Here is a 13404-nt window from a genome sequence, read left to right as displayed (position 1 = left end):
CCGGTGCCATGCTGCTATTTATCGGGAGCAGAACAGAGACACCGTCGAGGTGTGGTCGGACAGCCCCCTCGGTATGGGGCGGGTTGGGGGGGAGAGGTGTGAGGAGGTGCAGAGGTGGGGAGGAGGAGGTGGAGGAGGAGGAGGAGGAGGAGGAGGAGGAGGAGAGTTGGTAAAGCTGGGGGAAAAACAGCATCATGTTACACATTTACAGCACACATCTTACACAATGGTCACTTGTGAGCGGTTTTCACCTTGTTTTTTTTCTCGAAGCTCACTTGGAAACTGGTTTTATTGTCGTCCTCTCCTGCCATGTTTGGAGTCGCTCAGATTGATTAGGCCAAGTTTTTCCTCCAGCCCCCTGTCTTGGCCTGACCTGTCATTACGCACACGTTCCGCACTCACAAAGGCCCCATGGAACACTAGCGGCGTGCACAGAGTTTACACGTACGCACTAATTCAACACACCTATGCACAAATTCATGCGACGCCTTCATGTTGTGCTCTAGCATTGGGGTTTAATGAGCCTGAATAATATTTTTATGGTCCTTTCGCTTCACCTAAGTTCTCACGGACTCAACATATTGCGCCGTAAATCCTGTTTGCACAACGGGGACGTGGCCTGTATGTGTGCTGGCCTTAACCACGACAAGATAGATGTGGGAAAATTTAGATTTGGTGCCCCATTCCTCTCTTGTTCTTTTTAATGACCCTCCCTTTGTCCGTTTACAGTCCCAAGTCTTCACATTAGGGTTATTAAAGTGTATATTCAGTCATAGCAGTGCTGCTACTCCCCACTAACCCCTATAAGTCGGTTAGTCACATCTGTCAGGTGCAGTATATATCTATCATACACATGCAGAATTCATACCGGTCAAGAATGTGTAAAATCAATCAATCAAAATTAACACCCGCCCACCACCACCACACCACAGTCTGGGGCATCCCCCCCCCCCCCCCCCTTACCGCTCTTGAAGAAGAGCGGAGTGGAGAACATTTAAATACACTACATTCCTTCCTTATCGGCCCACTAGTTAGAACAAACAGACCCAGCCTCGTCCTCTCTTCCTCCCTCTGCCCCACCTTAGTGTTGCTTTAATCCTCCTGTCTCTCCCTCTCTGGCTCGCTGACTGCTCAGTGGAGCTCTTCAATAAAGCTCTGTTATTCATATTTGTGATGTATATCAAACCTGTAGTAAACCTGGGTGGGTTTTATGTGAGCTGTGTGTAATGGCAGGAGGGACTGGTTGATTGGGATACAGGGGCCTCGAGGTGCATTATCTCTGTGCACAATGGGATGTGTTTGAACAGGTATCTGTTGCCATGGTTGCACAACTAAGTACAAATAGCCCACAGAATTGCTTTTTTTTAAGATTAGGACCCGTATCTTAACACGCATGTTTCTGACATAAGATTTAGTTAGTTTACATCTGGAGGGATGGTGACCCCTTATTCCTCCAGATATCTCTGTGTATAAATATTTTTATGTTGATTTTTAATAAGTCGCCAAGAAAGTTTTCGCCCTCTTGTCAAATAACAACATGCCATTCAAACTAAGTAGCGTGGTATCTATCACGCTGTCACAGCAACCAGAAAGTACTGTGGTATCTTTCACTCTGTCTCATGAAACCACCAGCAGAATGAACCAATGTTGAGTTCAGATTTGGCTTGGCTGGGCGCAAAAAAGTGACGTTATTTGTCCCACATTGTGAGACCTGTGCTTGGTAAAAGAAAACCATATATGTACACACGACCAAGCACTTATCGTTGGACAAGCCCTTGGGGACTGATAGTAACCCCCCCTCCCACCTCTCTCTCTTTAAGGTCTGAAATAGGAGAGGTGTCTGTTTATTTTTGTCATTTCACTTTCTTCCAGTTAAAACTGCAAGTAAGATGGAGGAGAGGGACAGAGAGAGAGAAATCACACAGAGGGTCACACCCTGACCTGAAGCCTGTTAAGATGGTGGTGATGTTTTCGGTTTGTACCAGGCTGCAAAATGACACATAATGTTTGGAATGTGCCGTGAGAGAGGGACACTGACATGCTATGAGAGGGAGATAGCAGGCTACAAAGTTGGCCCGAGTGTGGGTACAGTAATTGCAGCAGACAAGGAACCAATTACATAATGATTGGCAGATTGGCCTTCAAATGTTGACCCAGTGTTATGAGATCAATATTATGGGAAAAGATCCATTATTATGTGGTATTAGGGAATGATATAGGGAATAAGATTGAAATTTGCAGATGATAATTATGTAACATCTTTACGTCACCTCCGCCATGAATAATGATCATTATGATTCAAATTAAATTAAAATTACAAAACATAATTCTTAGATTGTTAATAGGAACAACGAATACATCAGTAAGGGAGAATACATTTCAGAAATCAATAAAACAAAATTAAATTAAATCATTTCATTTGCATAATTCATTAATCAAGTTATCTTTATTAAAGTGATCAAAAATATACTGATAAAATATCAGGTTTGTCTCACCCATAACTGCATCGTTTATTTCAGAGAAAGACCTTGCAAGATTATTTAAGGCGTGACGCTAAATTAGCTTATAAAGCCAGTCATAACGTTGTTGAAGATGCCATGGCTTCCCCGGAGTCCTCTTCCCACACACAGCCTTAAACTAACAAACTCAGTAACAACATACAATTCCCATGCTAAGATAGAGGTGTGGTTGAATTGTGTGTTGGTGCATGAAAGTAAACATTAGCAACCCATGACCATGCTTGACGCCAGGTGATTAAAGGGAACTTGTGCGTTCACGGCCACACCCATCCTTTTCTTTTTCTCGAATATCACCCTCTAGTGGGCACAGTTGGGACGACTCAAAAAACAGTAGGAGTGGCTTGGTTGGATTTAGAGTATGTCTATGGGGTGGGGTTGGACCTTTCGCTCTCATTCGCTGTCAGTAATGCAGTCGACTGTGGGCGCAGAAATGTGAGCCACTTAAGACTTTGAGACTAAACAGCTGTATAATTCTTGTGATTGATTGTGTTTTGAGTCTTAACAAACACTTCATTGTCATGGAACAATGGTACATTATTTTTTGTTACCATTGATAGGCTTATGTATATCTTTAACTCTACAATTAATAAAAGCATTACTATAAGTTTGAACCGGGGGCAAAGTGTCTCATTACAACACTGTCAAATCATTATCATATCAGAAAAAATCTGTAATTCCACAGTGAGGGTGATAAAGAAAGTCCATAACAATCAGCATTAACAATGTCCCAATCCCCCCGTGCTCCTTGTGGCCTCCTGAGGAATGTCTGGGAGCTAAAGCTGGACATGGCATCTCGTAGAGAAACCCTTGCTGTCTTTCCTTCACCTCTACAGTGGCCGGTCATGGCCGCCTTGGTCCTACAATTAGTATGGAACGACACTTGGAATGACATGAAGACACACTCTGACTGCTGAAAAGAGTACAGTGAAAGACTATGGTAATAACATAAGGGCATAATTGAGTTATCTTAGCTCATAGGCCTACTCCTTTGGTAGAATATTAACTTACTCTGCTCATTTAGCGTTTGGTACATTTATAAACACGTGTGTGCCTCATGGTAGATCATGTGAGAGCATTACTCATTTGTACTCGAGCTAACCGAATGGAAAAAGTGAAGGGAAAAAAAGTAAAAGAATAAAGCCAACCAGTGGGAGTTCATCCCGGGTAAGGACGAAAGCCCCCCCTCGCTGCCCCTCCTCCTCCCTTCTCCAGTTGTTGACGTCTGTCCAGGTCCTGAAGCACATACAGCCCATTTGTTTGTTGGGACTCCCGCTGGGTGCTGCGGTGACTCACACACACCAACCTCAGCTCTCTAATACCAGCCCTTTCGTCTCTGGTCTTCTCCTCCTCGTTCTCCCTTTCCCTCATCGGAGGAAGCTATGTGGAGGAAATAAAGGGGCCGGGGATAACTGCACAATGGACCCAGTCCGATAATAAAATTCTGATAAAAAAAACCACCAGTATTATTTAAACTGAACAATGGGATAAAAACAGTGAGTCAAATTATGTTTGACAGTTAATGGGCGGACCCGCTGCTTTCGGCAATGGCAAAAAGTTTGGAGGGGATTTCCCATGCAGTATCTAGGGATGAAGAAAAGCAGTGGAGCTGGAAAGCTAAACAAGATGGACAGGAAGCACATAAGTTAGACCTGAATCATACAAGAGTTTCCATGGTGAAATCTGCCTTCACCGTCTTAATCAGAGACCAGACTCATGTGGTGGGTGTTTCCTCACATGTGGCATTTCTTCCTCCTCACTTCTCTAAAAAAGTGTCCTTGTTTTAGTTTAGCTACTTTCGTGTTTTTTCTTTCTTTTTTTTGGTTACCATAGAAACGGCCAGAGCTCATTATGGACTTAGCGTTCCGTAAAGTGAACAATGCTTGGCTGGGGTGGTGATGAAGATGCAGGGAAAACTGTGAGAAAGTGTTGAAACTCTATCAAGCATAAAGGTGGGGTAAGATGGGATGAAGGATAAAAGGAGCCATGTTATGGAGGACATCGGGGAGGAGTGTCTGCCTTTGTCAAAGCTGCACCTGAGGGGGGGTCACACACTGTTTTGTTACGCCGTTCTCTGGGGCCCCGTTTTCCTAACCCTCTGCTCAAATATGTCCAAACCCAAGTAAACCTCTCAGGTTTCATGCCCAACGCTCAGTATTTGAGATGCCATTGTAGCCATGTTGTTTTTTCCTCTGCTCTGACATAATGCTAACCACGGTTGGTTTTCAACAGCTCACCTTTTTTGTATTACTGCTTTTATGAGCGTATTTAATGCAGTCATTATTGGCACACGTTTTTTCAGTCAACAGCTTGTGTAAACAAGGCAGCCCTTTATTTTATTGTTGCTTTTACCACATAGCCAGTTCTTTACCCAGCTTAGTTTATCTAGTACGTTTTAAAATATTTTTTTATCCAAAGTATATGTGAGTTTGATGAGTATATTTGACCTTGTCACTTCAATTATGTTTCCTGAGCGATGAACAATTCTACCATGTTTGTAGGCCTACTTACTTTGTACCGGTTGGTACTAGTTAAAATCTGGCATGGGATTTGGCCGGGCATAATTTGGTTCAAAACATTACTGACCATACAGAAAACTATGCAGTCAGTGTTAGGCAATAAGCCTTTTATGGGCAAACCAAAGGAATTTCCTTGTATAATCTAAAAAAAATACCTTCAATGTTGTTATAATGACTATCTTTCCCGGTTCTGCTTCTTTTTCCTTTTTGTTATTTGTTGGTTATAGAATACATTTCAAGCTTAAGAACCTACAGACTTATCTCTTATGCTCATTGGACCAAGAGGTGAATTCCCTGGTCACAGCATGCACAGCTCTTGAAGATAAACAAATGTCCACCTTTGTATTTCCTGCATGTAAATGTTTGCAACTGATTATACAAATGAGATTGGGTCACAGCACAGATAGTTTGCAAAAAAACAGGGAGCATGTGAGTAAAAGAGAGAAAAGAGCGAGAGGAGGGAGGGAGGGAGGGAGGGAGGGAGGGAGGGAGGGAGGAGAACAGGAAAGGAACAATGGTGGATGTGGAAGTGGGCAGGGTCTAAAAAGGCCAGCTGTGGTTGAGGGACTTGCAGGGGAGTATAACTTCTCCATTTCGATCTGCCAACGTCTCTTTCCCTGCCGACGAGCAACCAAGACCTCAGTCCAGAACCCTCTCTTCACTCTCTCTCAGCCCTCGTCTGTTTGTGTGCCTCCATCTCAACCGGACTCACCATGAGCTACAGGTCAAGCACCGCCACCTTCACCCGCTCCACCCCGCCCTACCGCGCAGCCAGCACTTATGGTGGCGCAGGGGGCTCCGGGGCCCGCATCTCCTCGTCCTCCTTCTCCAGCCTGCGCTCCGGCGCCCCCACCATCTCCTCCTCCTCGGCCTACAGGGTGAGCAGCGGGATGGGCGGCGGCGGCGGGATGTCCGGAGGCTTCGGAGGAGCGGGAGCCGGAGCAGGGGCCGGTGCTGGCGGGGCCGGTGTGGGGATCATGGGCAACGAGAGGGGCCACATGCAGAACCTGAACGACCGCCTGGCCACCTACCTGGACACGGTCAGGAGCCTGGAGAAGGCCAACAACGAGCTGGAGGTGAAGATCAGAGAGGCGCTGGAGAAGGGAGGCCCCGAGATGAGGGAGTACAGCAAGTACACACCCATCCTCGAGGACCTGCGCAGACAGGTGAGCAACCCGGAGAGGGGTGGGGTCGAAAAGGTTTATTTAAGATGGAGAAGGTTAAGGTTGATGATCCGTTATGTGTCTGAATGTATATTGTTTGTAGGATGTTGAACTGTGATAGAGGTCGGGGAAATGTTTATGCATACGAATAAACAAAGAATTATATAGGAGGGTGGAAGAAAATTGAAGGGGAAATTGCGTAAACTTTGGGACAGTGATTTGATGATCATGATGAAGATGAATCTGCAATGACTCAGTGTTCACAAAACTTAAAAGGGAAAAGTAAAGTTAGTCCTTTCGAGTTCTCTAAATATGATCATATATTCCACAGTCTCCTATATATAGGCCACATAAGACATTATTCTCAATATGTTGCTTTAAGAGTTATCATATTTCGTGAGTTAGAATGGAGGGTGTGGCTGTGTCCATAGCTTCACCCTTCCCCCATATAATCCATCCCAAGCTACACACACAGCTGGCAGGACTTCCTGTTTCTGGTGAGTCACCAACAAGAGGCAAACTGACTTCTCGAATCATCTGAACAAGACCCAAAAGTATATTTTTCCTCCCAATAGAAATGTTATCCTCCAGCGTGTCCACTTGTGAATGGTTCTCCTGCACGCATTCTTTGCTTGTGAATAGTTGCTCTGCAAGCATCATCTGGTGTAAGCCGACCCTGATGTGAAACAGATGTGTAATACATGGCTTTTACAATGAACGCTCCTGCTCACGCCAGTGTGGGCTACATCTGCATGTAATAAGGGTCCCAAACACACACGCACGCACGCACGCACGCACGCACACACACACACACACACACACACACATAAACACATCAACGAGCATGCGTGCTGGTTGTCTAATAATCTGCACTACAAAGAAGTGTCAAATGTCACATTCTTTGCAGTTTCAGAGTGTGACACATTGATGGCTTCTGTGCCTCTCTTTGTGTTCTCTGACAAAAACGGGAAGGGCGCTATCTTCTGCTTTACCCATGGAGACACATAAACTCTGTTCGGAAAACATGTTCACGGCTGTTGCTATCCATCGGCCTGTCTGTCTCTCTGTCGGTCTCTCTGTCAGTCTGTCCGTCTGTCTGTCAATCTGTCTATCCATCTGTAGCAGAGGGAAAATAAATAATAAGCAATTTTTTTTATTACATATCAACTCAAAAATGGATTCAGATTTTGATCATGAATCTGTCCCTTCCCCCAGAGTCTGGCGCTGGAAGTTGGGCACGTTGCCACCCCATTGTGTCATTTGAACGATCTGGATCAAGTTACAATTTCTTTATTGACACCATGGATACATGTAAATGATATGCATATAATATTGTATTGTTTCCCCACCAGATCTTTGACAAGACTCTGGACAATGCCACTCTGGTGCTCCAGATCGACAACGCTCGCCTGGCTACTGACGACTTCAAAGTAAAGTACGTTGAATTTTTTTATTTATTTCAGAATTGATTTAATTTTTTGTGTGGTTTGGGTTAAAAATATTGCTTGGATTAAAGCTGCAGGTTACAAAGGAGTCTCTAAAACGTGTTACGCACAAAACAATCTAATCAATTAGGGACACCATTAGTAGTAAATAGATTCATTGGTATTACATAGTAGAAAATTGAATGTGAACCATAGCTATATTAGGCAGACTAATATGTAGCGAATACATCTGCTTATTTAGTGCTTGCATCTTGGTTCCCCCCCAGGTTTGAGAATGAGACGGCCATCCGCCAATCGGTGGAGGCAGACATCGGGGGGCTGAAGAAGGTCATCGACGACACCAACATGGGCAGGATGAACATCGAGAGCGAGATTGAGTCGGTCAAGGAGGAGCTCATGTACCTCAAGAAGAACCACGAGAACGTGAGCAAGACAATTTTTTAAAAATATATGTATATTTTTATTTTCTAAACTGAATTTGGAAAAATGCAATTATTTTGGTCACATTTTTTCGGATTGTTTTCATTTTCTGCCAATAAAGCAGGCATTCGTGTTTTATCGCTTTTATTCAGTTGCCTTTAGTTTACAAAGTAAAATACTGCAGAATCACCATCAGCAGGCATTCTTTAGAAAGATCAAGAGATTGATCAAGTCTTAACACCTCCTCTATGCCCTGTGCTCTTTAGGAGTCAATAGAGACTAAACCCTGGTGCGTCCTCCTTTTCTGTGTGCTGTAGGATCTGATGGAGATGAGGAGCCAGGTTTCCCACGGGGGCGTGCAGGTGGATGTGGACGCTCCTAAAGGTCAGGATCTGGCCCAGGTCATGGAGGAGGTCAGGTCCAACTACGAGAAGGTCGCCGTCAAGAACGCACAGGACCTCAAGCAGTGGCACGAAAATCAGGTACGCAGACAGTAGTTCAAAGGCTTTGCATCAACTGCAATTTTGCTTATTAACTAATGGTTATACCACAGTTTTGTTGAATACTCGATTCTGATTGGTCAATAACGTTCCAAGGGTGTGAATAATTTATGAATAACGGGACACTTCTGCTTTCACAATGCTACATCCTTAGAAACAACAGCAAATTACAACATTCAACAAGACGGGTCCTTCCTTGACAACGCAAGAACAATGCGCTCAAAGCATTGCAGAAAGAATACTTAAATTGCAGATGACTAAATCAATATTAAGTAATTTTTTTTCCTTTCTTGAAGTAGCAGTAGTCTTGTGAGGTTAAGATCTAGTCTGTGTTGAATTTCTGCTCCATCTTGTGCTTATGTAGTTTTATATCTGTGTCACAGAAGGCCTACTTTAAAACATACCGTGCGTGTTTTACCCTGTGTATCACCAGATCTCGGAGGTGCAGGTACAGGTTTCACAAAACACAGAGGCCCTTCAAGGGGCCCAGCTGGAGATCAGCGACTTGTCCAGACAGCTCCAGACCCTAGAGATTGAACTGGCCTCCCAACAGAGCTTGGTAAGCACACTGCTCGTATGCACTCATGTGTTCAAATGTCCCACATTTTAATTAATCTCTAATGAAGTTGTTGTGTGCCATGCCATGCACACAACAAGTTGCATAGGGAAGATATTTCTACAATTAATTTATTACTTTATGAATTACTTATGATGTAAATGTTTTGGTAATTCCTAAATCGGGCATTGATCTTTCATTATGGGGTGTTTGAAACTCCCACAGCGTTTCTCATGTGAGACGTTGCTTTATTTTTTTAAATAAGCCAAGGTATATTTACAGTACTACGGCCCTCTTGAGTCTTCTCAATAAGACAGAGTATCGCTATCCCTAAGCCCTTGATGCCCACCCCGTTGTTTAATATTTTCAATATCCTGCCCACTCCTTTCGACTAAACCTCTGTGCTCCGTTCGATCCTTGAGAATATGTGTGTTCAATGGTTTTGTTGGTAATCCCTACAGAAAGCGTCTTTGGAAGACACGTTGAGAGGCACAGAGCAACGCAACAACAATGAGACGGAGAAGTACAACGGCATCATCATGCACCTGGAGGGGGAGCTGACCAACCTGCGCTCCAACATCAGCCAACAGACCCAGGACTATGAGGCCCTGCTGAACATGAAGATGAAGCTGGAGGCCGAGATCGCCACCTACAGGACACTGCTGGACGGAGGGGATTTTAAGTAAGTACGTTTATCGGAGGCAAATCTTCAATCTATCATCAATGATGAATAATTTTAATAGACAGATGTAATTGATGTTGATGAGGATAATGATGGATATTATAATTGTGTGTTTTACAGGCTTCAAGATGCACTAGAGGGGTTGGCAGAATAGGCGGTTTGTGCTTCAGTGATCTTTGCACAAATCAGCACTTTCAAAAAATTGAAGAAGAAAGAAAGAAGAAATTGAAAAAGTCGATCTCTGATTACACAAACCAAATTATTGTTTTGGCTGAATCTTCTGCTGACCAATAAATTCAATGGAATCAATTCATGAAATGGGAAGTGTGTCCGTGAAATGTGTCATTGCCCTTTATATTTTCCGAGCCTCATTAGCCTACATCATAATCAAAGCACATATTCATGAGTGGTTATATTTTTTATAAAAATATTACAAATCATTAACCCAACATTAATATATAAGCGATGAACTGATCATTAAAAAAACGTTAATAAACATTAGTAAATGATTAATAACTGTTCTTTTTAAAGGACCCCTATTTAACACCATTACTAGCAGGTCAAGATCGAACTTTTAGTGACATCGCAAGGGCACTAAGATGAATGGTGAATAGATCCGCCTACCAGTTGGTACGGCCCCCTTGATAGGCTGGTGGGCTGAGCATCTAAATATGGTTGGCATTATATTCGGCAATATACTCATGTTTGTTGATGCTTGCTCATCATTAACTATAGGCTTATAAATATTTATTTACGTCATACTTGGTTGGGGCATGGCCCCAAATTTAAAAATAAATAACTTTATTATTTTGGATATATTTTGTTAAATTATACTGAACATAAACTTTTGTGTATGTATTGTACTAATATATACAAAAAGTCTGGAAAAAAAACACCACACCTTTTTTCTAACCCTATAGTCACGTTAACGACAGCCCTTACGCCAACGCAAGGTTTACCAGCAGGGGGCAGCAAAGATCCTTACGGCGAATTGGGTTCCCTTCATTTCCCAAAAATTACTGAAGACGAAGAAGTACATTAAGAAGTAGGCTACTTAAACTTCACCGAGACACTCTGATCCAGGCATCTGACTCATTATTTTGTGCCCCAGTTGCATGCTTTAATACAGCCTACTTGAAGTGTAAGGGAGAAATGTTTCTGTGGTTGAGCATGAGGTGTGTTGATACGCTGAGAAAAGAAGTTCAAGTATTAACTAGTAGGGAGGTAGTTTCTTAGTAGGGAGCAGCCTATTTCTCTGTAGGGTTCCTGTGTTAAATGTTCTCAGACAGATTGTATATTAGCTTCTGGCTTGATCAGCTGATTTATATTCTCTATATAAATTGACAGCTGGCCAATTAATAGCGAAATCAATGAATGAGTATTAGCTAATTCAGTAATACATTGGTTGATTTATGATTGATTTTAAGTTAAATCTATCGATTTGTCACCTAGAGTTGTTATGCATGTTGACCAACATTAATTTATATAGCAGACATTTTTATCCAAAGCATCTTACAGCAAGTGCGTCAATTGTTAAGAGATACCCAAAACATTGCCACAATTTGAGTAGGCTACATAAAGATTCACAAAATAAGCAGAGCAACTGCTTTAAAAACTACAATATAGAAACAAGGAAGAGACTTTTATACAACAAATATTTCAACAATAAACCAAGAAATGATTTAGTGGTGGATCAAACTGAAATATTTAATCTACAATCTACATTCAGCATTTTGACTGGATCCCACAGCACTCCGGGTCCATGTCCATGAGGTCAGTTATCCAATCAGGTGCAAGATTCTAGGGTCCAGCCCAGTTCCTTCAGGAAGCTCCGCCTCCCATGGGTCTCCTTGCCATAGACCTCTAGCTGGAGATGTGGCTGGGAAGACCTCCAGCCAATCAAAGCCTGAGTTGTCTGGGGTACAGGAGGGGAGGGGCTTACCTGGGGGAGAATGGAGAGTGATGTCATGACACTACACCCTTATATAGGTTAGAAAACAACAATCTATTTTTAACAATAATGACACAGACCCAAAGACATTTAGAAGGGTAGGTTTAAGGACAGACAAGTAGGTAGGTAAAAACAAGGTCAGAGAGACATCCAGGCAGATAGACAAGTACATGTAGGTGTGTATGCGTTCAGACAGGAAGACAGTGAGTTCATACATGGATGTATTTTTCGGCGGGGGTCGGGGGGCGTGCCCTCAGATGAGGTGGGAGGTCCAGCTCCCCGGCCGCCTCCCTCAGTCCCGCCCCCTTCCTCTGGCTCTGAAACAGAACAGGACACCTGGCTTCTAATTGGTGGATGCATGTGGATCTTGTTTATCCTTAGCAGAATATTTAAAAATGTATAATTAAAAAAAATCTCCAAAGCATAAATATTGTTCACTGATTTGAATTTAGTTTGCTGTTCATAAGTGTATAGATAATTCTTTCAGTTGACAAAGCTTTTTGAAATGCGAGTGGTATTTAAGTAATAGTGGAAATAAATGCACTCCGTACTGTGTGTGTGTATGTGTGTGCGTGTGCGTGTGCGTGTGCTTGTGTGTTTGTGTGTGTGTGTGTGTGTGTGTGTGTGTGTGTGTGTGTGTGTGTGTGTGTGTGTGTGTGTGTGTGTGTGTGTGTTTGTTTGTGTAGATACCTCTATATAGACTTCTGAGAGAAAGCCCCACTTATGAGGCCAGATTTTGGATGACTCTTTCTCGACCTTAAGACGTGTCTTCCTACACACACACACACCCGCACATACAGACACACCCACACAAAAACATACCCACACATAAACAACAATAATGTTTCAGTTTTGAGGTAAATGACAAACAACGCATAGTTAGAGCTTCGACACATAGATAACTCACTTTAATTCACTCCTATCCCTGAGAGACATCTACATATTAAGGAGCAAGCCCTATTCTTGCAATTAAAGTGCCTCTCTTAAACACAAGCTTTGAATATTTTGTTTAATGTTGTTCCGCCTCTAATGTATTTGTGTGGATTTGTTAGCCAGCTGTCCTCAATACTTTTCCTCAGCAGTCTTTGAATATTTACCAAAAGTTATAATGATACTAATACCAATATTACAAAAGCATAAAACCAATGAATGTGTGTGTTAAAACTAGAACAAGGGCATCTTACATTGCAAATGAATGATCTACATTTCTTATAAATAACCATTACAATTCATACATCACACAGCATTAAAAAGATAACACCATAATAAAATAGTAAACTCACCAGATTTCATCTTGACTCACAAAATTGATCGGTTTTGATTCCTCGACATTGGTTGCCATCTTTGCCAAGCGTGTGTGTTTGTGTGTGTGTTTGTAGCTTGTGTTTGTGTGTAGGCCTGTGTATAGCTTTTGCTCTGCCTTTCTCTGTGAAGCTCCAATTTCACCTGAGTGTAAGTCACACTTGATGGATCTGTTTACCGTCACCGGGGATACGGAGATCCCTGACACCTATCTGTCTTCCAGTCCTCTGCTTTGTACCTACGTAACCGTGGTGATGATGGTATCATGGGATGGCGATTCCAGGTCATCAACAGGCCGGGTGCTTTCAAATGGAATCAGGCTCTGTGTAGCAACACATGAAAAGAATTGC

The 13404-nt window shown here is 42.8% G+C and overlaps 2 protein-coding genes across 3 annotated transcripts; one reads left to right on the top strand and one right to left on the bottom strand.

The window, feature by feature from the left end:
• The first annotated feature begins 5622 nt into the window (after positions 1-5622).
• LOC130401721 (keratin, type I cytoskeletal 18-like) lies at positions 5623-10119 on the top strand. 2 transcript variants are annotated; one of them, XM_056605642.1, is made up of 7 exons: positions 5623-6201; positions 7551-7633; positions 7910-8066; positions 8381-8545; positions 8997-9122; positions 9581-9801; positions 9922-10119. In XM_056605642.1, the coding sequence occupies exons 1-7, from the start codon at positions 5749-5751 to the stop codon at positions 9953-9955; spliced, it is 1239 nt and encodes a 412-aa protein (XP_056461617.1). In that variant the 5' UTR covers positions 5623-5748; the 3' UTR covers positions 9956-10119. The 2 variants fall into 2 exon arrangements, with proteins under 2 accessions (XP_056461617.1, XP_056461618.1); XM_056605643.1 differs by having other exon boundaries at positions 9581-9805.
• A 1333-nt stretch (positions 10120-11452) lies between these two features.
• Positions 11453-13094, bottom strand: LOC130402372 (uncharacterized protein C20orf85-like). Its single transcript, XM_056606521.1, has 4 exons — positions 13036-13094; positions 12443-12524; positions 11968-12069; positions 11453-11743 (listed from the first exon to the last, which is right to left on the bottom strand). The coding sequence occupies exons 1-4, from the start codon at positions 13092-13094 to the stop codon at positions 11588-11590; spliced, it is 399 nt and encodes a 132-aa protein (XP_056462496.1). The 3' UTR covers positions 11453-11587.
• Positions 13095-13404: the final 310 nt, after the last annotated feature.

This window comes from Gadus chalcogrammus, chromosome 13, assembly GCF_026213295.1.
Source record: "Gadus chalcogrammus isolate NIFS_2021 chromosome 13, NIFS_Gcha_1.0, whole genome shotgun sequence".
Classification (NCBI taxonomy): domain Eukaryota; kingdom Metazoa; phylum Chordata; class Actinopteri; order Gadiformes; family Gadidae; genus Gadus; species Gadus chalcogrammus.
This window is presented reverse-complemented; position numbering and strand designations above follow the sequence as displayed.

Bases quoted from the DNA above. Each gene is read 5' to 3' on its own strand.
- LOC130401721 (XM_056605642.1), top strand. From the start codon at position 5,749: ATGAGCTACAGGTCAAGCACCGCCACCTTCACCCGCTCCACCCCGCCC. The intron at 6,202-7,550 runs GTGAGCAACCCG...TTTCCCCACCAG, and splicing joins TCGAGGACCTGCGCAGACAG to ATCTTTGACAAGACTCTGGA. The intron at 7,634-7,909 runs GTACGTTGAATT...GTTCCCCCCCAG, and splicing joins ACTGACGACTTCAAAGTAAA to GTTTGAGAATGAGACGGCCA.
- LOC130402372 (XM_056606521.1), bottom strand. From the start codon at position 13,094: ATGGCAACCAATGTCGAGGAATCAAAACCGATCAATTTTGTGAGTCAA. The intron at 12,525-13,035 runs GTGAGTTTACTA...GTGTGTGTGTAG, and splicing joins GTGAGTCAAGATGAAATCTG to GAAGACACGTCTTAAGGTCG. The intron at 12,070-12,442 runs GTATCTACACAA...GTTCTGTTTCAG, and splicing joins TCTCAGAAGTCTATATAGAG to AGCCAGAGGAAGGGGGCGGG.